General features: G+C 51.1%; 1 protein-coding gene across 1 annotated transcript in view; it reads right to left on the bottom strand.

Moving 5' to 3' along the window:
* The window catches only part of ADCY8 (adenylate cyclase 8), a 92795-nt gene that overhangs the window by 56458 nt on the left and 9257 nt on the right, over nt 1–27080 (bottom strand). Inside the window, exons 3-4 of the mRNA XM_061562393.1 lie at nt 10329–10478; nt 8716–8846 (exon numbers count right to left, since the gene is read on the bottom strand). Of these exons, the coding sequence (XP_061418377.1) occupies nt 8716–8846; nt 10329–10478 (281 nt within the window). The remainder of the gene's footprint in view (nt 1–8715; nt 8847–10328; nt 10479–27080) is intronic.

Below are 27080 nucleotides of genomic sequence, written 5' to 3'. Positions count from 1 at the left end.
ATCCCACGAGCGGAGATTCGACAGGAGGTTCTCCTCTGTTGCCCCCCCCACCCCCCTCCCCCCCCGTCATCTGGAGCGCTCTCCTCTCGCTGTCTCTAAGTCCAAGCTCAGGTTTGTCTGATTCTATTATGTCGAGGACTGAATGCGTCCTTTGAAAAAAACAAAAACTAAAAACGACCCACACACATGGAGCGTCTACGCAGAAGCATCTGTTCCTTGTGATGCATGTCCTGCTGTTACGGCACAGCGGTCTTGGCATGCAATTGCTTCTAGAGAGACTATAAATACAAATTGCAAGTGTAATTGCAAATTGTCAGTCCAGCATTCCGTGGGTTTGTTTTGGTCTTTTGCCCTTCCGAATGAATGGCGGGATGACTGCAGCGGGAATCGAACCAGCAAATCGGTGACGACCGGCTCCTGAAAACTCACCGTTGATGATGAGCACTCATTTGCGGGCAGTCCTAAGAACTCACCGTTTCCATGAAATTTACAAAAATAAATCCTGGCACTTATCATCGCAATACGTTGCAATGCACTAACATATGCTCCGGATCAAAGGCAAGTTTCTTGCTAGATGCAGGATAATCGAGTTGCAGACACTCTATCGATCGATTTCTAATGACCCCCACCACTTGACTTTCTTCCAAACAGCCGGTAGAATATATCGGGAGAGCGATGGCTGCCGCGTCTTACAGAGCCGAGGGTCCGACCATTGTTGAGGTCTCCTGAGATCGGTGAGCGACTTTTAGAGGCTGTGGTTGAAATGTTTTACTTTTGTCCATCATAATAATAATAGCGGTGGTAATTTTGAGCTCTTTGTCAATCCACCGCTGGATGAAGCCGTCAGCATTTTTTTCGGCCACGTCGCCAGATTGGTTAGTGGAGGTTAACGAACGGAGCTGGAAGATATGTCTCGCCACCGATGTTACCGATTGAGATATCAGTCGCCACCGATGTTACCGATTGAGATATCAGTCGCCACCGATGTTACCGATTGAGATATCAGTCGCCACCGATGTTACCGATTGAGATATCAGTCGCCACCGATGTTACCGATTGAGATATCAGTCGCCACCGATGTTACCGATTGAGATATCAGTCGCCACCGATGTTACCGATTGAGATATCAGTCGCCACCGATGTTACCGATTGAGATATCAGTCGCCACCGATGTTACCGATTGAGATATCAGTCGCCACCGATGTTACCGATTGAGATATCAGTCGCCACCGATGTTACCGATTGAGATATCAGTCGCCACCGATGTTACCGATTGAGATATCAGTCGCCACCGATGTTACCGATTGAGATATCAGTCGCCACCGATGTTACCGATTGAGATATCAGTCGCCACCGATGTTACCGATTGAGATATCAGTCGCCACCGATGTTACCGATTGAGATATCAGTCGCCACCGATGTTACCGATTGAGATATCAGTCGCCACCGATGTTACCGATTGAGATATCAGTCGCCACCGATGTTACCGATTGAGATATCAGTCGCCACCGATGTTACCGATTGAGATATCAGTCGCCACCGATGTTACCGATTGAGATATCAGTCGCCACCGATGTTACCGATTGAGATATCAGTCGCCACCGATGTTACCGATTGAGATATCAGTCGCCACCGATGTTACCGATTGAGATATCAGTCGCCACCGATGTTACCGATTGAGATATCAGTCGCCACCGATGTTACCGATTGAGATATCAGTCGCCACCGATGTTACCGATTGAGATATCAGTCGCCACCGATGTTACCGATTGAGATATCAGTCGCCACCGATGTTACCGATTGAGATATCAGTCGCCACCGATGTTACCGATTGAGATATCAGTCGCCACCGATGTTACCGATTGAGATATCAGTCGCCACCGATGTTACCGATTGAGATATCAGTCGCCACCGATGTTACCGATTGAGATATCAGTCGCCACCGATGTTACCGATTGAGATATCAGTCGCCACCGATGTTACCGATTGAGATATCAGTCGCAACCGATGTTACCGATTGAGATATCAGTCGCCACCGATGTTACCGATTGAGATATCAGTCGCCACCGATGTTACCGATTGAGATATCATTCGCCACCGATGTTAGCCGTGGGCCAGAAGCCAGGCAAAGGTCGCCGGGTCCATAGCGCAAAACTGTAACCGGTGTGGCCCACTCCACACCAACACTGTTATCACTTTTATTCTACAACACCAAAACAAACACACGCTTCCAACGCATGATTTCGCATCGCATGAGCTCGTTTGACAAAGGGCCGCCGCCGTATGGGTGAAGGCGCAGCCCCTGCAAGTGCGATGCTCACGCCACTGCTATCAGGAGGGTCTCCGCGAGGGGGCAGCTCTAGAGTGCCCCCTCTAGAGGGTACCTTGGTCTACCCTTCCACGCTCGCGTCACAGACCGACACGGTACACGTCGCAGCACACGTGGCAAGCTCTAACGGTGCACCGTACGCACGCGCGACATAAGTTCAAGGTACACGAACGCAGACGAACGCACACCGCGCGCGACTAAGCGAGGTCTACTTCGTTCGCCCCGTTGGGGGGGTCAGAGGCGGAGAAGGGGATCGAAGAAACTCGCTCCGCTGTCTCTCGACTGCCGCGCCGGGCGATTGACACAGCGACCTCGGGAGTCCACAGTGCGCCCCGCCTTTACACCAGGCGGCAGCGTGCCTTAGCAATCGGTCTCGTAATTAGTACCCACCCCGGGCCCCCCCTCCCCCCATCGGATTTGTGAAACGGCGATATTACATCTGCCTTAAGGGCGCCACGGTAGCAAGGTGATAACGACCTTGTCTGGTATGCAGGATGCACGTGGGTTCGATCCTGACCCTGACGCCTGCTGCTGTATAGTTGGAGTTTGCGTGTTCTCCCCGTGGTCACGGTTTTTACCTCCACATTTCTAATCAACATGTGTTCAGAGTATTTGGCTGCGATACATTTCCACGTGATGAGCGACTTCGTTGAGCTATCGTTCGTGGCCAGGTCGCCTCTGTCAAAAGAGCGACATATCTCAGTGGGTCTTACCTGGTAAGATAGAAAATAGTTTAGTGTTAGCCTAACTAGCATGCGGACAATCGTTATTGCGCCATCGATGCACGGCGTCATAGCGAGCACCTTCACTGGTGAATGAAGTTGACGCAGCGTGGAATTTGTTTCAAACAGCGCTCTCTGCCCTCTGGCTCGGTTAGGCGACGCAAGAAAAACAACAACAACAACAACAACTTTCCTCGCCCGTTCGTCCGTCCGCTTTCCTCCAATCGGGGCAATTAAGCGGCCGCGTTGATTGCGGGAGGGAGTAACAGAAGCCCCGACGCTGACGCTCCACCCGTGATGCCGCCGCCGCCGCCGCCGACGCAGCGCAGCCCATTCGGGGTAATTATCGGACAATGCATCCTCGCCGCACGCAAATTGACATCAGGGCAATTTATTTTACGTACAACCCCCCCCCCAGTAATGCCTCTAATGGGCTAGTAACCGATCCGCATTAATATGAGCGAGCACATCACGGCCGCGCGCAACGCTACGATGAGATTTCAAGTACAATTTAATGAAGGGGGCTCCAGTGTGTGTGTGCGTGCGTGTTTGTTCAGATTGTTTCGCACCGTATGTAGTCAGCCGTGCTAATCGGAGGTTCAGTGGCGACACCAAGGTTGGCATCGTGGTGACTTTGTTGAGAAATAACCCCAGCTCTTCGCTGTGTTTTTTTACGGTTGTCCCCGCGTGCTACTGGGCAACAAGGTCCGACGTTTCACTCCACAGGATGGGAGCTTCTCCAGGAACATGTATTTAGATTGTTGATTATTTGGCGGCGAAAAATGAGCTATCATTTGTGAAGAGTTCGCCTCTGAAAAAGAAGCTAATAGTTCAGTGGGCCTTACCTGATTTTAATTAAAGATTGTTCCGTTTTAAATTTCGAATTAAAGCTTTCGTGACTGCAGGGATTCATCTTCTTGGTTCTTTCGGTAAAGTCACGTAGAAGGTAAATAATAAAATAATAAAAATAAAACATAATAAAATAATTCTCACGACCTGAGGACGGCTGCTTGCGTTGTGGCCGAAACGTCGTGAGAATTATTTTATTATGTTTTATTTTTATTATTTTATTATTTCCATTCTACGTGACTTTACCGAAAGAACCAAGAAGATTTTTCCTTTAATTTGTATATATTTTTTTTATTAACTTTCCCATACTTTACACTCAGATCGTCTTTTGTTTCGTTCGTTGTTGTAACGTTCTGACCTACCCCCAACCGTACACCTGTGGAGAAAGAGCCTCACAGCTCACCGGAATCCTCCTCGAGTATAAATAAATATTCAGATTCTGAAATGTTGTGCATCACTCCGAACGCAATGCGCGGCACAACCGGGAAAAAAAATACGGAGGCGCGCAGCAGCAGCAGCACAACCGCGACAACCAACGCGGAAGTGGTTGAAAGTGTTTCAGGCCGCAGTGCCCAGCGGTGACGTCGCTGGCGAGTGTGCAGGCGGTGCAACTGCGCCGGTTGCCACGGGCCTGATTGGGGGGAGGGGGGTCAGGGGTTGAGCTACGAAGAAAATTGGATGGGGAGATCCCCCCCCCCCCCCCCCCACATTCTATTAAAAAAACTCAACAACAAAAAAACTATTTCTTATCTTACCAGCTAAGACCCACTGAGATGTGAAGCGACCTGGCCACAAATGATAGCTCAACGAAGTCGCTTATCACGTGTAAATGTATAGCAGCCAAATACTGTGAACGCGTTGTGATTCGAAATGTGGAAGGGACAACTGGAGAACGCGGAGAAAAATCCACATGGCCACGGGGAGAACGCGCAAATTTCAAATATACAGACATCAGGGTCAAGATTGAATCCACGACCTCCTGTATACCAGGCGAGGTAGTTAACATCTCTCTTGCACCAAGGCCCTGGGCAAGCACGCCTACGCCGCCGGCGCCCACGTAAGCTTTCCTACTGCAGGCGAATATCTTGTTCCGTGTACAAATCCCACAATGGCAGCGTGAAAGAAAATAAATAAAGTAATAGCCGCACCGGCAAGCTCGCCAGCAAGCCTACGGGCACACAAAAGACAAAGCACGCTCTTATAAAACGACAGCAAAAAAAAGTGAAATTGCCCGGTTATGGATATTAACTTTTTTTTCTCTCACTCGCCCAATCTCTCACTTTGTCCGCCCCCGGCAAACCCCGCCCCCCTCCCCTAGCCGCCACCACCCCCTCCCTCCCCCACGAATCGTAAACATCTCAGCCACAAATTATTGGCGCTTTATGATCAGCAGCCTTTGCCGTTTTATTGCTCGCAATAAAACGCGACAGGCAGGCAGGCAGGAGTGGAAGTGCCAAGAAGCAATTGTCCCCACCGCAGGCTCCGTGCCAGCTCCAGGAACTTTCTGTGAAGAGAGGTTTGTCGCCGCTGTTGTCGTCGCTCGACGCGTCGTCACTGCCGCCGATCCCTTTCGTTCGTCCGAGTTGGCTCGTTCCCCGCTCGCTTCTCATTGGCTCAGTCGCCATGCTCATTCTCGCGTTGCTTGCTCATTTATGAATTTTCAAAAAATTATTTGTTGCTTATAATGTCGTTATTTGTTTATCCCGGAGAGCCACGCTGAGTCGAATTACTTTTCTTTTTTCGGGAGGTTCCTGCCACCGATTTGGGTTTATATTTGTAAGATGTTTTCAGCCAGTTAATGATGAGGTTCATTTATTATAATTACTAAATATCATTAGACACGTGGGAGGAGGAAACCGGAGCAACCGGATAAACCCACCCCTTGCGCGAGGGGGCAACACTCTATCCCCGTACAGATGACAACAGATGGCGATGAGTCCACACTTGCTGTACCGCCTTCTCCTGGCGAGCCAGGGTACAGCACTTCAACGCCCACGGGAAACGGAATTTCAGGACACCTGTGTGATCCGCCAACCCTCGCTGCCTCCACGATGCGGAGATTACTGGTGTGCATCACCACCACTGCCCGACTTCTTGATTCTTTCGGTAAAGTCACGTAGAAGGAAAATAATAAAATAATAAAAATAAAGACAGACCTGTTCTCCACCTGAAGACGGATGCTTGCATTGTGGCCGAAACGTCGTGATAATTATTTTATTATGTTTTATTTGTATTATTTTATTATTTTCCTTCTACGTGACTTTACCGAAAGAACCAAGAAGATGAATCCCTGCAGTCACGAAAGCTTTAAATCGAAACTGCCCGACTTGTCACTTTCAAGCAGCCATCCGCATTGTGTCCAACGCTCGTGCGTCAGGCATATAACGCAAAGGTGGCCCGCAGAAGTGGATGTCGCAGATCTACGTCTGAGACCACGTCAAGCGATGGTCTCTTCCGCACAGGCAGCGGGCGGCACTTCCCCTGCCACCTTGCTCGTCGCATGAAGTTCAAACATTTATTTTACATTCTCAGCGCTGGAATTTATCCAATTTAAGCTCAGGATCAAACTTACTGTGATGGGGTTTTGTGTGCGTGTGTGCAGTCATTTGTGACTGGGGCTGATAACCTATCAACTAAACAAAATAGCCCACTTCGAAAAATCACGCGGCAAATGGCTCACGCTTGCCAGATTATCCGTGGCAATCATTGCCTCTTCCCCCCCTCCGTTGGAAAGTCCAATGTCCGTTTTGCATGCCCGGCACTGAGCCTCCCTGTGCCGCACAGGGACAGCTTCTGTCACTGAGGGTGCCCTAATTCTCTCTCAAATTTCATACCGAGTACTTCGCTATGAAACTTTGCCCGATTTCTATCCACTGCTAACATCAGTGGCAAGTTATTGCTTCACCGGTCCTTCCCCCCCCCCACCCCCACACCCGTTCAATCCCAACCACGGGTAACATCAGGAGCGAGTAATATCTTAACCGCACCTGGCTCCAACTCCCTTCGTTAACCTCCACTAACCAATCTGGCGAAGTATCGTCAAGTAGTCCCCGTGACGGAAAGGCATGCGGACGCCTCAGTGCAGCGGTGGGTTGACAAAGAGCTCGAAATTCCTCCTATTATTTTGGTGGATCAAAATAAAAAATTCGAACCACGTGAGATGCGATGCAGATACGAAGCGCTCTGAGACGCACCCCAACGCCTTTACACGCCGTTGCAATGCGGGCGCTGCGCCGTTGACCCGTCATCGTGCCGTAGTTCTGGGACAGCAACTTCCAAGGTGCCGCTCCGTGACACGAGGTTTCACGATACGCCGCTCGCTCACTAGCCGCGCGAGGTCTGACGAAAAATCACGGGACGACGCCTTTGATGCGATTGATTGCAATGTAATTGTAGAGGGACGCGGGGGTGGGCGTAGTTGGTGAAAGGCCAGGCAATCAAAATAAATATCTACCAGACGTATTATTGGTTCTTTCGGTAAAGTCACGTGGATAGAAAACAAAAATCAAAATTAAAAGCAAAAAACCCACGACGTTTCGATCGCTACACAAGCGGTCTTCTTTATTTTCTATCCAACTGAAGAAAAACGCTTGTGCTGCGATCGAAAAGTCGTGGGTTTTTTGCTTCTAATTTAGATTTTTGTTTTCTATCTACGTGAAAGAACCAAGAATATGAATTCCTGCACTCACTAAAGTTTTAAGTCTAAATCTACCAGGCAGGTGAAAGTAGGCTTTGGGGTGCGATCCAAGTAAATCCGCTCTGCAGATGCGGTGACCGCAGCAGAGATGGCAGCAGACTCACTTCCACATCGGCTTGCCGTGAGAACCATAAAGGCAAAGATTCCCCGTATAACCTTCAACGGACTGTTGGGGCAAGTGTGGTTAGCGAGTAGCACCTATGAAGGCCGGCACGGCGCTACAAAAGAGTGGGTGGCCGACACCATACGAAGACAAAGATTCCCCGTATAGCCTTAACAGACTGTTGGGGAAAGTGCTGTTAGCGCGTAGCACCGTTGAAGGCCGACACAGTATACGAGAGGGTGGGTGGCCAGCACCACGCCCGACCGCCTTTGTCTCCCCAGTGGCCACGTTTTTACAAACCACACCCGATACTCATTTGAGACTGAGTCGACCGAGGGGAGGCCCATGACCGGTTCAGATGATCGCCGCTGGCATTGGCCGTGAGTGGGAATCGAACTCGGGTCACTGGGCTGGTAGCGCAGCGCGCTAAATGCTACACCGCGCCATGAATAAAGACAAAGATCCCCCGTATAGCCTGTAACAGACCTTTGGGGCAAGTGCTGTTAGCGAGCACCTATGAAGGCCAGAACGGAACACGAGGGGGTGTGTGACCAGCACCACGCGCGGCCGCATTTTTCTCCCAAGTGGCGATGTTTACACACCGCAGCAGGTACCCATGTGAGGCTGTGTCGACCTAGGTGAGGCCCATGACCGGTTCAGATAATCGTCATTGATTTTGGTTGTGAGCAGGAATCGAACTCGGGTCACCGAGGTCGTAGCGCAGCGCGCTAACCGCTACACTAGCGCGCCACACTAAGTGGCGGTGACGTCACCACGACGCTTGTGCCAGGCCAAGTGCACCTTGAGGCCACGTGCAGTGTCGAACGCCCGCTGGCAGGAGGTCACGGGGCAGACCCAGGTGCCACGGGTCGACTGACCGAGATGACCGAGATGACTGAGATGACTGGCTGATGCACTCACGCACACTCACGCACACACACGGACACTCACGGACACACGGACGCACAGACACGGCGCCAGGCAGGCGGTGTGTGGTGCGAGCTCCGAGCTGCACCTGACGTTCTGGTAGCGGTGGATGTAGATGCGGTGGAACTGCGCCGGCAGCTGCTCCTCCTCCACGTTGGACATGTCGTTGATCATCTCAAGCACCACGAACCTGGGCAGCACCGACAGCACCAGCCGCTCCTGCACCACCGCCGCCACAAGCCGAGGACAGACACGCCCCGTGTGTCACCTTGAACGCGTGTACGCACGTGGAACTTCTTTCGCGCCGACATTTTTGGGGCAAGCGGGGTGAGCGAGTCGCATCGATGAAGGCCGGCACGGCACCACCAGAGGGTGGGTGGATCCACCCTAGCCCCCCCATTATCTCCCCATTGCTGATATCAGACACTACGCCAGGTGCTCATTTAAGGCGGAGGAATCGACCAAGGGGAGGCCCAGGAGCGGTTCAGACAATCGTCACTGATTTTGACCGTGAGCGGAAATCGAACTCGGGTCGCCGGGTTTGCAGCGCAGTGCGACAACCACTAGCTGCCACCGCTCCCCAGCATCCCTGCCACCACGACCACCACCACGACCGCGACGAGCGGGTGTGTGTTCCCATCGCTGGCACGGACAAAAACAACAACAGCAACAATTGGAAGGAAGGTGATCAATTTTATGACACCATAGTGCGTGGCTGAGTCTCTGTCACGGAAACTTGTGAGGTGGCGTTTGCCCGTCGTGCACTCGTCCACGATCTATCTCTTTCATTAATTCTCTCTTTCATTCTACACGATCTTTCTTTCATTCTCCGAAATTCTAATTCGGGCTTTGTTTCTTTCTACGAAGGCGCTTTGAGCCAATCTCGTCACGGAAAGGCGTCGCACAGAAATAACACACACAAAGGTTGAGTTTATATTGAACTTGGCACGTCGGTGGCGTTTCGCGATTCTGACGAGGGGCTCTGTGGCTCCGACTGCGGTGGGCTGGAGAGGAGCGGTGGGGGAAGGGGGCAATACCCTCCTGAGAGGGAGTCTTGAGACTCATGGAGAGTGTCTTGAATGTATTAAGGGCGTCCTTGTCAGCATTATCAGTGGGATGGAGAGGTGAACTGGTTGGTTTGTGTCTGCAAATTAGTTTTTATTAGTCAGCCATTTGAACGATTTTGCCGATTTTCAATCAAGTAAGTCCATAAGTCCATATGTATGTTTAACTTATTTCGCACCGTACGCAGCCAACCGTACTAACCCGAGGCACGGGGGAAGGACAACAAACTAAACATAAAGGCAGCTCTAAATCACAACGTTTTAAATTTATATGTAATAGTGCAGAGCTCAAGTGTATTCCTAAAGCTCCAGTCAGAATCAAAATATGCATTCACACTGGAGGAATTCGATCAGCTATACAGCCCTCTCTCTTTCACAGATGTCCAATCGTTTCACAGATGTTCAGCAGATCTCAAAAAAGCTTCCTTAAAAGCAAGGGCCACTTTGTACTCCCGATTCGGGTTCACGCTCAACCATCATCCTCACGAAGTTCAGAACCACCGCGATATTCATTCGCGCTGGAGGAAATCCGACAAGCCGCGAAGCTCTTGTGCACAGATGTCCAGTCGTTGCCGCGTTTCCCGAACGCCTTCCTCGTCGCGGTCGAACGCACCGCGCCAGGGAGTCCTCCGTGTACCTGCCGCTGGTTCTCGATCTCCAGTCGCACGCGCCCCTCAATGCAGCGACGCGTCTCCAGGAAGGCCTGCCGCTGGGCACGGTCCGACAGGGAGCTCGTGACGAGGCCCGCGGCGTTCACGCTCGCCAGCAGCAGCGCGTTGGCGCACAGCTGATCGGACACGCGCAGCGAAGACAAAGACGAAGATCAACCCGTGTAAGCCTGCATTAGACTGTTACGGGTAATATTCTTAGGTTTTGTCGGTAAAGTCACAGCTAAGCGGGCTGTGACGGTTCCACCCGAAGACGGAAGCTTGTGTTGCCTACGAAACGTCGTGATTTTTATTTTATTTTTATTTCACTTTTATTAATTTAATTTTTTACCCTACGTGACTTTACCGAGAAAAACCTAAGAATATGAATACTTGCAGTCACGAAAGCTTCAAATCTAGAATGTTAGGGGTAAGTGTCGTTGGCGAGTTGCAGCGCCTATGTAGGCTGGCACGGCACGCGAGAGGGGTGGGTGGACAGCACCACGCCCGGCGATGTTTACACACCGCAGCAGGTACTAATTTTGAGGCTGAATTTACCTAGGGGAGGCCCAGGACCGGTTCAGATAATCGTCACTGGTGTTGGTGGCCTTGAGAGGGAATCGAACTCATGTGCGCCGGGTTCGTGGCACAGCGCGCTAACCGCTATGCACACACAGCCGCAGTGCAGCATGCCATCAATGCGTCCCCTCTCAGCCCCGCTACTGTGGACCCTGCAGCACCCCACAAAACATTTGAGTCGCCAGCCCGCAAGGCCACTAGCCCACCGGTCCACCACGCCACTCGCCCGCCAGCCTGCGAGCCCACGAGGTCACCAGCCCACTAGCGCACCAGCCCTTCAACCCACCAGCCCATCATCCCATCATCCCACCAGCCCACCAGCACACCACCCCACTCGCCGCCAATTATAGCGTAGACGAGGAAGAGGGGGAATAATGGTCGGATCAGTGCGGCTGACTTACTTCCCCCCGCCCGCCGGTCTAGATGCTCGCGGGTCTTGTAAACACAGCCAGGCACACCAAGGCACGACTCGCTGAATCGCCCTTGTCGCGCCAAAGGGACGATGACTGACACTCAGATCAATTCGAACACGATCTTGGCTTTTCTTCAAATCACTCGCGAGCGACGCGCGGAAGCGTCGAGGGCATCGCATCGTACGAAGAAACGGACGATTGCTGAATGATTATTTTGCCGCGTTGTTACTTTTCTGTGTGTTTGCTTGTACGGTAATTGGTTGATATTGTTGTTGTGCTTACTAAACTGGCCCACGTGAAACCGTACTGCACCCCGCTTCGAGATGTAAATATTTTTTTAACAGGACGGTTGCTGAGCACAGGGCCCAAAATGCCCCAAAAACTCCAAGCGGCCATCAACAAACAACACAATGAAATCTTGATTTAAAGCTTTCGTGACTGCAGCAATTCATATTTTTTGTTATTATTTTCTTTGAACCTATCTATGTGACTTTACCGAAAGACCCAAAGAATATAGCACTATGAAAGTTGTACGAAAATTAAGGGTGAACACCTTTCTCAAATTGAGCAAGTTTATAATAATAAGAAGAAGAACTTGGAGATGAGTGGATGCGATGTGAGGAAGGGATTCTAGAAAGAAAGTAGCAATGCGAGGTAAGAAGCAGAAGGAGGAGCGCTGTGAGATGCAGTGTGGTGAGTGAGTGACAGGGTGAGTCAGAGAGACTGATTGAGAGCGCGGGTGAGTGGGTGAGTGAGTTGTTAAATGAATGAGTGGGTGAGTGAGTGACTGTGTGCGTCTGAGTGGGTGTGTGAGCGGGCGGGTGAGTGAGTGAGTGACAGGGTGAGTCAGGGAGTGACAGGGTGAGTCAGAGGGAGTGATTGAGAAAGCGGGTGAGTGGGTGAGTGAGTTGTTAAATTAATGAGTGGGTGAGTGAGTGACTGTGTTCGTCTGAGTGGGTGAGTGTGTGAGCGGGCGGGTGAGTGAGTGGGTGAGTAACAGGGTGAGTCAGAGTGAGTGACAGGGTGAGTCAGAGGGAGTGACTGAGAGAGCGGGTGAGTGGGTGAGTGAGTTGTTAAATGAATGAGTGGGTGAGTGAGTGACTGTGTTCGTCTGAGTGGGTGAGTGTGTGAAAGGGTGGGTGAGCGAGTGAGTGAGTGGGTGAGTGAGCGAGTAGCTGGGTGAGTCAGAGTGAGTGGTTGGGTGAGTTATTGAGCGTGTTGTTGCGACCCGCACTGAGTGCGGATGAGACAACGCGATAAAACTATGACATGATGATTTTGATGAAACGAGACTGTCACAAATTTCTGGGTGCTTTGATGACAATGCGAAGCGAGCGAATTTTCCGACAAATGTGCAGAGGCAATGTTGACCGCGGGAGCATCACGCAATGCCAAACAGCTCGCAATAGAATTTCAGGAAGGGACATCGATCTGGAGGTAGCGTTAGACGCACCGATCACCGAGTTCAAATCAATTCGCACAAGCCCACTGGACGGTAAGTCCTTGCCGTAACGCGCGGTGCTCACACGATAACTCGCGTTTGCGATAACATGGCTCTTACACTTTTGAACACTTCGCACGAAGAGGATCGCGCACCGTTATAACGCGGAATGAGTGCCCCGTGATAGCGCGGTTCGTGGACGGTCGACGACGAACTACTTTCTTGAGCTACCGTGGCTGAGCGGTGCAGTGATGCAGTGCAGTTCGCGGAGTGATACAGTATCAGTGATTTGCCCTGCCATCTCACCGCGTGGTGCGCGTAAGAAGTGGGTACGCCGCGTCTCGCCAGACTCTCTCGACACATTCATTTATTGGGGCATTGCTTTTCGCTTGACGTGGCACTTTTCAGGAACGCATCGCCGCTTCGCGTAACTAGTAGACCCTAGGTAGCCAGTCGATGCCGCTATGTTCACCAACGTACATAATTTAACAGGATTTTTTTTCAGTGGGCATATTTGGGTCATTCCCATCTCCGCCCCCCTCTCCTAACTTTATTCCTGGGGTCATGTCATGTAAATAATAATATGAATAAAACCCTTCGCGGGGCATCACGATCCGTTTCGTCTGTAGAACAAAGTTCTATCGTCAGAGGGCTTCTTCTGAAAAACCCTTCGCACCTACAACAAAAAAAAAGATTTCCACTGCACTAAAAATAACCACGAACGGCAGTGAGTGTGGAGAATATAAACAAACAAAATAGACACCGGCCAATGCTCCTCCTCCTCCTCGTGCTTCCAACGCAGAGGGCACTCGCCCGTACGGTGAACATCATCCGGCAGTAGTTTGGTTATTCAATCGATTCTGGCATTGTCGATGAGATGGCGAATGTCAAAAGCACTCCGAAGTTTGCTTTGCGTTAAACCAAGGCTGCTGAAAAAAACCAAAACTCCCAACGTTTTGCATTCCCCCCCCCCCTCAACCCATTTGTGTCACTTAAAATAAATAAATAAGCGTGTGACCTCTGTTATATGTGTGCGTGTGTTAGTGAGTGTGGGGAGGGGTGGTGCAGCGGTTAGCGCGCTGCGCTACGAACCCGGCGACCCGAGCTCAATTCCCGCTCACGACAAATTACAGCGCAGATTATCTCAACCGGTCCCGGGCCACCCCCAAGGTCGACTCAGCCTCAAATTAGTCATCTGTTGCGATGTGTAAACATCGCCAGGAGGGAGACAAAGGCGGCCGGGCGCGGTGCTGGCCACCCACCCCCTCGTGTGTCGTGCGGGCCTTAATAGGCGCTCGCTAACAGCGCTTGCCCCAAGGAGTCTGTGTAGGCTATGCGGGGATGATTTTGTTTCTCTTTGCGTGCGGGGAGAGTGAGGGGTGGTTTGTATAAATAAAGCTGTGGAAGTTATCTTGCCCGAGCCCTATTTGCTTATTGATATGACGCCAAACAGCACTTTAGCACTTATCTGTATGGAAAGTCCTTCTGCAAGGGCGCTTAATGCACAAGACAGCAAAGCGCTGCAGACTCAACACAGCCCACCACGCCAACTCAGACTCCCACCACACCAAGCTGAGACTCCCACCACATCAACTGAGACTCCCACCACACCAACTGAGATGGTCCCACCACACCAACTGAGACGACCACCACACAGCTCACCAAATGAAAGTCACAGCTCATCAGCTCTTGAGACTCGCCACGCAGCTCACGCAACAAGTAGCAGCAGCAGCAGCAACAACAATAGCAGCAACAACAACAGCAGCAACAACAACAACAGCAGCAGCAGCAGCAGCAATAACAGCAGCAGTCATCAACATCAGCATCACGATCCACGCCATTTGTTTACACTTTCCTCTGTCTCTTGTGTCAATCTGCTCAAGTAGTGGCCCACATCTTTCTGGCACGGGTCTCTTACGTAGTCGTCAAGTCATTATCTGTTTAGGTCTTCCTCTCTTTCCAGTTCCTTCCATGCTTCCGAACAACAACAACACTTAAAAATGTCCTGTTGTTGTCCATCCTACATGTGGTCTTCAAATAGTGCCAGTTTCCTTCTCATCACTGCCTGCAGCAGCAGCATCATCATCATCAGGTCGTCTTCTTCTATGTGCAAACATTTTTCTTAATTCTACGTTGGTCACTCTTTGGGTTCAGCTTAGATGCAGCAGTAGGCTTCTGTTAGCAATACATTTCGAGTGCCAGTATCTCATCTCTGCAAATCTTTTGTTTAATGTCCCAAGAAGTCTCGCAGGCAGTTAACAACGCTGTACCGAACACGCATGTTTTTTTTAAGATGTTCCGTTTGGTCGTGTCATCAGCAGTAGTTGTAGCAATAGCGGGAGCAGCAGCAGCAGCAGGAGCATGAATAACAGCAACAGCAGCGGTGGCGGAAATAGCGCATGGTACCACGGTGTGCCCACCTAAATAGCTCGCGAGCATGGGGATTAGAGGAGCTTGCGTTGGTGGAACGACCAGCGCCGGCTCTGTCAAAAAAGGTCACGTGACTTCTCATTCCACACCCTCTTGCCCGCAAGTACAATGGGTACACGACAATAATAGCGCGTCCGGTGGCCCGGTGCCTACGGAGAGGTCACAGGCACTGCGCATGGGCACCGCTGAGATTTCTGGCTCTCGTGTCAACGTTTCAGGCCGCGCATGCTATAATTGGGTCGTCAAGTCGAGTGAATTGATGGCTTTGGGCCTTGGTCGCCGATGACCGAACGCACGATTGTGATATTACAGTCGTTTTCTCTCTCTTAATTCGGCTTACTCCAGCTCCGATACACTGCAAGTAAATGTTTAGCTTCCGAAGCAACGGACACACGTTTGAAAGATGCGGAACCTTAGTGTCCGTTAATTGGTCTTTTGAAGTGAACCTCAGAAGTAGTTATTTGATGTCAAATTCCGGGGGACGCTTTTGTTTGCGTTTTGGACACTACTCATTGCGAGTGTTCCCAACAGAAATATATTTGTCTCGCGACACGATGCCCATTCACACAACCATAATACAACTGAGAGAGGGCATGTTGGTGGAAGCTATTGATAGGTGAAAGTAACTTATTAGGATAATAATATTAAAATATGATGACACCTATTGGAACAATCAAACAACCAAGTGTGGTATTCCGGCTTGGGATGCAAGTTGCGCATTTTATTTTCTCAAAACTTCGGTGTTTAAATTCACATTTAATTCACGCAAAGAGGTGATACACGGATGGGGGGGCAGTTGTACTCGAAGGTCGAACTCTCACCATCACCGCAATCGTACACGCCGCGAATTTATCGAATAAGCATATCGATAGGTCAAAGGGTTCAGCGCGTTGCACACAGCTTCAGGTGCCATCACCGTCTCGGCGCGAGGTCATCAGGCGTCACGGGAGTCTCTTGGCATCTCTCCCGCCCATCAAGCAAGTTAGACCAGTTATTTGCACGTGAAACTACAGCCATCATTTGGCGACACGCTATGCCCAGAGGGGAAAAAATATCGAATTACTTAATGATTTTACCGTAACGATTACCAACATCTTTTAAAACGTCTATAGGTGTACGTCCGAAATGTTGGCATTGTCCTTGAGTCATCAGAATCAGAATCTGTATTCGTTCATACTTAGAGGCATCCGATTAGCTATAAAGCTCTTTTTCGCAGATGTCCAGTAGATTCCTAAAACAAAAAACAAACATTCCTTGAAAGCAGCTGCACCTCGTACCCCCGAATCGGTTCCTGTTGAATAACCTTCGTGAGATCTTCTTGGTTCTTTCGGTAAAGTCACGTAACTTTACCGAAAGAACCAAGAAGATGAATCCCTGCAGTCACGAAAGCTTTAAATCGAAATTTAACCCTCGTGAGAGTTTAGAATCGGAATCTTAATTTATACTGGAGGAATCAGATGAACGATAAAGCTCTTTCATCATGGGACCTCCTTTGCCAGTACCAAAATATACTAATATGTTTTTTACCCTTTTTTCTGGCAACAAAACTGATACCTTTTGCAAGGAATCATGTTTACATTAACCACAATACTTGCAGTTTTGTTGCCAGAAAAAAGGGGAAACACCCTATTAGTATATTTTGGTACTGGCAAAGGAGGTCCCATGATGTAGCTGCTCATCCCGAGCTCTCATTACTCTGATGGTTGCGTTGTCTTTGAACTGTGCGCCTTTTGGCGTCATCTGGTCGAACACCATATGAGACTAGGCTCTAAAGAAAGCTGTCTCTGGTGTGGACCAATCAGTTTCAAGGACAATGCATAAATTACCAGAGTATTGTTTTTTGTTTGCATTTCACTGCAAGTATTGTGGTTAATGTAAACATGATTCCTTGCAAAAGGTGTCAGTTTTGTTGCCAGAAAAAAAGGGGGAAAACCCTATTAGTTTGATAAAGCTCTTTTCACAGATATCCATCATCACCACGATCATCCAGGAAGCGCTGCACGTGGCACGGCCGTCGCTGCGTTCCATGTGCGTTGTGTTCCAGCAACGAGTTGGCACATCCGTTAGGTTGATTGATAAACTCATTACGATAAACCGCACTGTGAAGTTAATCTTTCTTGTTGTTGTTCTGTCAAGCGAGAGTGCTGCTGCTGCTGTTTCCGAGTCACAGTGGAATGAGAGTGAGACTTTACTTTGAGATGTTGCCACGCAGGCCATCGGGAGTGGAAACGATAGAAGGAAGCTTGCACTGTCGTCAAGAGGATCTGAACCCCCTCCCTCCCCTCGCTCCCTCCCTCCCCTCCCTCTCCTCCCTCCCTCCCCTCGCTCCCTCCCTTCCTCCCTCCACCATTTCCAATCACTCCGACCTCAGAAATGCACAGTTCGGTCCTTGCACCTGCACCCAATCCGTGTGCTGTTATTGCTCTTCGCGTACCCCGTGATGGTTCTTTTATTTGCTCGATCGTGTTCGCTTTCGCCCCCTCCCCCACCATCTCCAACCGTGATCAGAGGCAATTATTGCGCATGAGAAAAACATAACTGAGCTCCGAGTCGCATTGCCTGCAATGTGAGCTCAGTCTGTCCCATACAGAAGTCCTGCGGCGCCGCGTCCGATGCGGATAACGGAGTCGCAACATTTAAATTGTGCTGGCATCTTCTGCGCTTACATAATTACTTTTACTACGAATAATAGTAATATATTGTAAATCTAATGATGAGTATGATATAGCGTCATTCGCGCAAACTGCATCTCGCAATCCCCGAGGAGCCACGGGCACAAGCTGCAAGGCTTGCCAGGTGATGAGCCGGCGTCATCGATTGCTCTGCAGTCCTCTACGTATTAAGATGTTTTCAGACAATTCGTGAGTGTTTATTGTACGTGTCGGGGGGGGGGGGGGGGAGGGACCGGAGACAACACGCGCGTGCGAGGGCGCAACACTCCATCCCATACAGAAGGCGGAGAGTCACCGGAACACCGGATATTGTGGCGTCACATCAAACGGGCGGCTGATACGTTCAATGAGTTGAAAGGCATCAATTCTCTCATTAAGTGTTCACTGCAAGGCTCGCGGTCCGCCGGTTGACCCTGGTGACCTTTAGTGTGGGCCCTGACGTGCAGCCACCCGGACGATACGCAGCACGTGTCAACACCCCACCCATCAACATCACCGTCGTGTTGCTGTCAAACCCACAATGGTTTCAAATGGTGCGGCGGCCCTCAACACCGATGATGTCTTATCAGCGAAAGTGACCACCCCACCCTTTCCCCCCTCTGAAAATTAGTGAAGAAACACACCGCTCGAATTTAACGACCATCGCCTCACGGAGTGGGGTCACCTCCCTCTTACGGGCCCCGCATCCCCCACCCCAGCCACTTAATTGTCCCCATCTCCTGGTGAAGTGTCTCCCCTCCCAGAGCCGCGAGATTTCTTCCGCGACAGCATCCTCTTCAACAGCAACGGCGAGCGGCAAAGCCTCACGCGATTGGACACGGAGGTTACTCCGAGGCACAACGCATCCACGGCTATGAAGCCGTTCCCCGCACCGCCCCCCCCCTTGCCCACTCCACAATATTTTCACACATAATTGACCCGTTTTGGCTGGAGTGGTGCAGCTCATCTCCAGCAAAAAAAAAAAAAATAGGGGTGGACAAACGCGTTGCGAAGGCCGTGGTGCATTTCAATGGGGGGCGGGTGGGGGGGGCAGTGAGTGCGTGGTGGGATGTGAGTGGCGAAGCGGCGCTAGGCACTCACAATTTTAAAGTCGAAGTCGAATGAACCAGCCGACCGAATTGAGTGTCCTCACACGAACCGAGCCTCACCCACCAGCCACCAGCGAGCCAACCAGTCGCGACTATCCTTTTTTGTTGGTATGGCATTGTGAAAAGCAACAGTTTTAATTTTCAATTTAAAGCTTTCGTGACTGCAGGGATTCATCTTCTTGATTCTTTCGGTAAAGTCACGTAGAAGGAAATAATAAAAGAATACAATTTTACATAATTAAATAATTGTTTTATTATGTTTAAATAAGGTGCCTAAGCCATACTCCATCGAGAGTCAACTGCTATTTAAAAGCTTCGGCTGTCTGCGGTGTGCAGATAGAGAAATAAATGAACTGCTGCAATAGATTTCGATTTAAAGCTTTCGTGACTGCAGGGAAATAATACAATAATAAAAATAAAACATAATAAAATAATTATTTTAAAGCTTTCGTGACTGCAGGGATTCATCTTCTTGGTTTTGTCGGTAAAGTCACGTAGAAGGAAAATAATACAATATTAAAAATAAAACATAATCAAATAATTCTCACGACGTTTCGGCCACAACGCAAGCAGCCGTCCTCAGGTGAAAAATTATTCGTGACTTTACCGAAAGAACCAAGAAAAACTGTTTTAATGTTTTCTTAAAGATCGTCATAAATTAATGCAAAAATTCCTCATCCAGTCCAACGATGTGGGGTTGATGCAGTGTGGATTTCAGCGATTCCGCCGGGATGTGCATGGATGGAGCATTCATCGTCGATGCGCTTGATGGTGTGGACTTCTCCACAGTCGCAGTTGGGCGATTCTTTGATCTTCGTGCCGTGTCGCGTGCGAGCGCGGTATCAGCGTGGTCCACAGGTCGTCGTGGAAGAGAGAATCCCGGCACCTTCACCATCGGATCGTAAATTATGATTTTTCTTCTTGGTTCTTTCGGTAAAGTCACGTAGAAGGGAAGTAATAAAATAATAAAAATAAAACATAATAAAATAATTCTCACGACGTTTCGGCCACAACGCAAGCAGCCGTCCTCAGGTGAAAAATTATTCGTGACTTTACCGAAATAACCAAGAAAAACAGTTGTGGCCGAAACGTCGTGAGAATTATTTTATGATGTTTTCTTTTTATTATTTTATTACTTCCCTTCTACGTGACTTTACCGAAAGAACCAAGAAGATGAATCCCTGCAGTCACGAAAGCTTTAAATCGAAAAAAAAATGATGAGGTTGTTTACTAGCACACGAGTCACTAGCTAGCGAGTACTAGGCCTCGTGCTGTCGTTCACCAACTCGCCAACTCACCATAAACCGGACAAACCAACCAACCAAGCCAGAGCATTACTGGTTAGCCCGAACCGGTTAGCCCGAACCGGTTAACCCGACCCGGTTAGCCCGAAACGGTTAGCCCGAAACGGTTAGCTCGAAACGGTTAGCCCGAAACGGTTAGCCAGGTGTTCTCGAGTTATAATCAGTCCCGTCACTAACACTCACGCTCATCAATTATCCCAACTAAACCACTAATCCGAAACGTCGACTGCTATGTAATGTTTCCTCTTTGGGGCAGCGTTTTTGATAGATGTGTTGCGTTGTGTGGTTTTTATTACCTGTACGTCACTGCCAAGGTCGTAAGTATGACATTGTTCACTGGAGTGAGGATTTAGTTGTTGTTGTTGTATTTTATTTATTTATTCATGTCCTGTCTAGTTTTCAACAAATCAAAAGCAGAAAAAACAGGACCACGATAACGAACAATGGGCACGCGCGTTCCGGTGCGAATTGAAGGGTCTCTAAAGCAGAAGCTCGTTGAGATCCGAGTGAGGAAGTAGAAGAAGAAGCAGAGGAACGAGACAGAGAGAGATAATAGAGACACGAGAATACGAGGAGACGGAAGAAAGGAGCGAGCGAGCGAGAGAGAGAGAGTCGTGATTGGGAAATAGACACCGGGGGACAAAACGATAGAGTGAGTAATGTGTCGCGCCGATTCAAGAAATATATTATTATCATTATAAAATCTCAGATTTTTTTTCTTTCTTTCTATGAAGGGAGATTAACTACAGCGGGCGTCATCTTCCCAGAGCCAGGACGCAAATTGCTGCCTAATTACCGCGTGGCGCGCCACTCTGCCGTGGCCGGAGATGCCCGAGCAGCGAGCCGGGGGGTGCGGAGTTGTGATGAGATTAGCAGAGGTGGAAGCTCAGTTCACGGAGGCAAAGCGACGACCCCCACCCACCAACCCCCTCCAGCACCCACCCCTCCACCCCCCCCACCCCTCCAGCCCCCCACCACTCCACCCCCCACCCCCCCATCCATACACCCCCCACCCTTCCAGCCCCCCATCACTCCACCCCCCACCCCTCCGCCCCCACCCCTCCAGCCCCCTACAACCCTCCACCCCCAACCATCCTCTCAAAAACCCCCCACCTCTCCAGCCCCCACCCCTCCAGCACCCATCCCCCCATCTCTCCACCCCCTCCACCCCCCCCACCCCCCCACCCCCGCACCCCTCCAGCCCCCACCCCTCCAGCCCCCACCCCTCCAGCCCCCCACCACTCCGCCTCCCCACCCCCCAACTCCCACCCCCAACCCTCCACCCCTCACCCTTCCACTCCCCCATCCCTCCACCCCACACCCCCCACCCCTCCAGCCCCCCACCACTCCACCTCCCCACCCCTCCACCCATCCACCCCAACCCACCTGCCCTCCACCTCTCTAGTCCCCACCCCCCACCCCCTACTCTTCCACCCCCTCCAACCCCCCACTACTCCACCCCTCACCCCCACCCCAATCCCTCCACCCCCCCACCCCTCCACCCCCCCATCCCTCCATCCCCTCACACCTCCACCCCACCACCCCCCACCCCTCCACCCCCCCACCCCTCCACCTCCCACCCCCCCCCCCTACCAGCCCCCCACCACTCCTCTACCCCCCCCCACCCCCCACCCCTCCACCCCCCACCCCTCCACCTCCCACCTCCCACCCCCACCCCTCCAGCCCCCCACCACTCCACCCCACCACCCCCCACCCCTCCACCCCCCACCCCTCCACCTCCCACCTCCCACCCCCACCCCTCCAGCCCCCCACCACTCCACCCCACCACCCCCCACCCCACCACCCCCCACCCCTCCACCCCCCCACCCGCCAGCCCCCACCCCCCCCGCCCCTCCAGCCCCCCACCACTCCTCTACCCCCCCCCACCCCCCTAACCTCTCCCGCCCAGTCTGCCTCTCATTGTCTTAGAATCGGACGATCGAAAGCGGCGACTGTGAGAACAGAGAAGGTGGTGGTGGGTGGGTGGGGGGAGGCATCTTCATTAGACGCAGTCTCGGCAGCGCGCGGTCATAAAATAATAAGGGGCCAGAGGAGGCGGCCATCGCGTTCATCACCCGCTTGACAATGACAGCCATTTGGCCACGAAGCCAGACCCAAGGCTCGGACTTTGTTTGCTCAGCTGGTGAGGGGCCCCACCGAGCTACGAAGCAAGCCCGGCCGAGACCAGAGCTGATGTGATGGTCGTAGCGTCAAATTGACCCTTGTCATCATTTGCAGCCCTTCGTCAATCCACTGCTGGATGAAAGTCGCCCGGTGTTGCGTCGGCCACGGCGGTTGTTTGGCGATATTCCACCGCGCTGGTGAAGAATGACAACGGTTCCGGATATCGATCGCCGTGGTCAGGAATCAAACTCAATAATAATAATAATTGCTCGCCAACAGCCCTCCCACTAACGTGACTTGTGTGTGGCCACCTCCGCTCTGAACCCCTCCCCTCTCCCCACCCACTGTGAAAACAGACACCCCACTCCGTGCAGCAGCATCAATGCCCCCATGTAGCCTCCTCCTCATCCCTCTCCTCATCCCTACTGACCTCTCTGCTCCCATTTTCCCGATATTTTTACATCCTACTCCTCTTATTTCCCAGTATTTCCCATTCCTTTTTAGTTATTTTCCCCCGTACATTATAGCCGTGTTCTTCCTTGCAAGGCCCGCGGGCAACTGGCGGCCCCCGAAAATACACAAATGTGAAAACACCCCACATCTCATCGTTCTGTCAAAGCCAATGGCTTCAAATGTGTGGCGGCCCTCACGCTGATGTCTCGTCGGCGAAAATTCCCCTCCCTCCTCTGCAAACGAGTGAAGGACACTGCATTATATCGGTGATTCTGCTCCCCTTTTCCGTGGCATGCCACGTGTAAAGAAGCTTGCTCGTCATACTTACAAGGCTTGAATGCCAACTGGATGCTTTCCCTGAGCATGGCCATTATTCCGATCGCATCATGCTCGGAAAGCTTCAGCACGACCGCGCCACTTGGCATGTTTACAAGCAGGCGGTTGTTCCTCCTCCAGTCGCGCGCTCGTTTATGTATGTACTAGAACAAAGATAAATGTAAAGATCCCCCGCATAGCCTTAACATACTTTCCAGGCAAGTGCCGTGAGCGAGCACCTATGAAGGCCGGCACGGCACACGCGGAGGTGGGTGGCCAGCACCACGCCCGGCCGCCAACGTCTCCTTAGTGGCGATGTTTACACACCGCACCAGGTACTTGTTTGAGGCTGAGTCGACCTAGGGGAGGCCCTGGACCGGCTCAGATAATCGTCACTGGGGTTGGTGGAATTGAACTCGGGCTGCCGGATTCATAGTGCAGCGCGCTAACCGCTACACTACCGCTCCCCTGTACAGAATACGAATATGGGAACACACGGAGTTGAACGTGTCCATAATGATGTGAGCTGCTTGATATAACGCCACAAATATCCAGTGTTCCGCTGACATTCCGCCGACAGATACTAATAATAATGATGATGGTTAAGATAATACAAATAGAATTGCTATTATATGTTCATTTCGACTATCGTAGTATGTTTAGATAACACGTGACAGGTCACGTGGCTCAGAGGAAGAGCAATCATCTTGCAATCGGAAAGCTGCGAGTTCAAATCCTAGTTGTTATTGTTCTCCCCATTTAGATTATGATTACTCTTGTAAAGCCATGAGGGCCTCGCTGAGACTCAATAGTCTAGTTCAGAAGGTTCCTGGAAAGTGTCGCAGTATGGGGCGATGTTGCTAAGTCTAATCCCAATTGACTAACTTGTTGGTCATTTTTCAGCATTGTTCGACCAATAATTATAACCAGTTCCAATCTATGGGTTGTTGTTTTGTTTTCAGCTATGCGAGGAAACCGGAAAAAAACGAGAGGAAACCAACGTGGAACAGGGGGGGGCATCCAAACCTCACACAAACGTGTCCGAGTTGGTAATCGAACCCAGGCCCTTATTGCTGTGAGGCACGAATGGGGTTCACTCAGCTCACCATCCTTTGGGAGTCGATAAAACAAGTACCATTTCGTGGGGAAACTAACCTATGCCCCATTAGCTCAGGGCTGTGAACAGCAGAGATGAGCACCGCCTCACTGCTGCTCATTTGAGCAGGACACCTCTAAGATTCGGACCTTAACAAATACAATCAAACCTGACCGAGGCCCGCGCTAAGTCTGATAGCGCCGCTGGTGCCAATTACAGGCTGCTGATGTGGCGGTCGCTGTCCAAGGTACTGAACCTCAACGCGCCGAGACGTTCTCTCGAGTCTCCACGACTACCACACCCTGTCGTGGTTTTCTTTTCTGGTTCCTCTTCCTCGTAATCGCCGCACAATCGTGACAAGGCGGACAATCGATTCCCGTTGTCACGATATTCTTAGGTTTTTTTCGGTAAAGTCACGTAGGTAAAAAATTAAAATTAATAAAAGTAAAATAATAAAAAAATCACGACGTTTCGGAGGCAACACAAGCTTCCGTCTTCAGGTAGAACCGTCACAGCCCGACAGCTATATCAAGTAAATGAGAGATTACACGAGTTAGCAAGAGGGGGGGGGGGGGACTAAGCCCTCTTGGATTCACTCCGAAGCGAACATTTCGTCCGCACACGTGACTCGCTCACCCTCCCCCCTCCACCCCCTCTTCCGTGCCCCCCACCAACTGAACCTTATGGCGGTACCCCGGCTCTCGCATAATGTCCGTGATGCAGTCATTTTTAGTCTGTTGATGATCGGCGATGCGGCAATCGACTCGTCTCGACGAGCTGTACATGATGTACCGCTACGGTGCGTAACGCGAGCGCTCGGGGTTCCGGCGCAGTCGTCCTCGCTGCGTTTGGACATCGCGGAGTAGCACCGATTTCGGATTGATTGGTACCCCGGTGGCGGAGTTAAGTAACACCCCTGGAAAAAATAGTGTCCCAGAAATAAAACATTTAATTGCCTTGGCCCATTTTGTATTATTTGTACCCGGGGTACCGCCGTGAGGATCAACAGTAAACTACCCCCCCCCACCTCCACCCCCCCACCTCCACCCCCCCATCTCCACCCCCCCCACCTCCACCCCCCACCTCCACCCCCCCACCTCCACCCCCCCACCTCCACCTCCACCCCCGCCCACTGCACGCCCATTCCACTTCAACTTCCTCTTCCCCACCTCCGAGGCAATGCATCTGTGCGTGGCTTGTTCGGCACGTCGTGTTGCTTCGCGGTGATACGCGGGTGCCTCGTTAGGAGCCGGATTGCTTGCCACTTATAATTTGCCGCGGGTTCGGTCTGGCTGATGGGACGTGTGAATCTATGCCAGGCGCTCTATTAGCAGGCCGACTTTACGAACAACAACAACAACAACCACAAAACCACGGTGCGGACGCGGTCACTGAATGCCTCTTAGCGGTCGTCGGTACGTCTTCTTGCTACGGGGGAGGAACATAGAAGGGCACTTGATTGCTCGCGAAATGGCAAACATGTTGTCATGAAGAGGAGGAGCAATGTTTATTGCTGATTAGGGATGTGACGATTCACCACCCCCCCCCCCCCACTTCCTCCCCCACCACCCACCCAACCTTACCAACGGCGACTCAATTAACGCTTGAAACTTTGGGTGGCGGGCGGGGGGGGGGGGGGGGCATTGCGTTGATTTGATAGCGCCTCGAGTCGCTGCACGGGTAACGCGAACCAATTACGGCAGGGCCCAGATAGGCGTCGCAAGACGGGCGAGGCTTATACCCCCACACGCGATTCGATGCGTGTCACGTGAGCGTAATCGCCGACATCAATGGGTCGCATCGACGCGGAGTCCCTTCCACAACCCCGCTCACTGTACGGCAGCGTTGATCAAAGTTCGCTACTTAGTCCACATCAACGCCTCTCCATCTCCTCCTCCTCCTCTTAACCTTCCATCACCTTACCACCCCCTTTTTCGTATTGCACCTCCCCCCACGCCCCCCTTCGCCCCCCCCCCCGTTTTGCATTTCCTCTTTCCCATATTTGCCATTGTTTTGCAATCAAATCCAAAGTCTCGATTTAAAGCTTTCGTGACTGCAGGGATTCATCTTTTTGGTTTTTTCGGTAAAGTCACGTAGAAGAGAAGTAATAAAATAATAAAAATAAAACATAATAAAATAATTCTCACGACGTTTCGGCTACAACGCAAGCAGCCGTCTTCAGGTGTAGCCGAAACGTCGTGAGAATTATTTTATTATGTTTTATTTTTTATTATTTTACTACTTCCCTTCTACAAGACTTTACCGAAAAAACCAAGAAGACAAATCCAAAGTCGTTACACATTGCGAGCACAGGATGACCGCCATAAATAGCAAAAAGTCAACGTGCAACATTTGGCCAAAACATTCGTTGACGTTGGATCAACGACGTTGGTGCAAAGCGTTGGCTCAACGTTTGCAAACGTTTTGCCGGGGTTTTAACTCTCACTGGCGTTTCGTACATGAAGGCACATTTTGTTATTGCCACGCACTTGCCCGCAACGCGTGCCTTCAAGTCCTACGTCGGTACGCGTGTCTCCCCCCTCACCCCCCCTCCCCATTATTGCAGCGTCAATCGCGCGGAGTGCGGTATAAATGGCTTATTAGCGGATATAACACGCCCTTCCCCTGCCTTTTGTACGCGCACCTGTCCCTCGCTAGAATCCACGTCGCCCACACCCGCACACACACACACACTCTCTCTCTGGCGTAATGCCGCAGACACGAAGGTTACCCATGACGCAACGACAGATATGGCAACCTCTGTATTGTTCACACGCTCCCACACCTGCTTCGTGCGGCTTTCGTGCTACGGAAAATGTGCGAGGAT

This window comes from Lethenteron reissneri, chromosome 29, assembly GCF_015708825.2.
Source record: "Lethenteron reissneri isolate LAM-NWPU_2019-01 chromosome 29, ASM1570882v1, whole genome shotgun sequence".
NCBI classification, from domain to species: Eukaryota; Metazoa; Chordata; class Hyperoartia; order Petromyzontiformes; family Petromyzontidae; genus Lethenteron; species Lethenteron reissneri.
The sequence above is the reverse complement of the archived record's forward strand: the minus strand, read 5'-3'. Positions and strand labels throughout refer to the sequence as shown.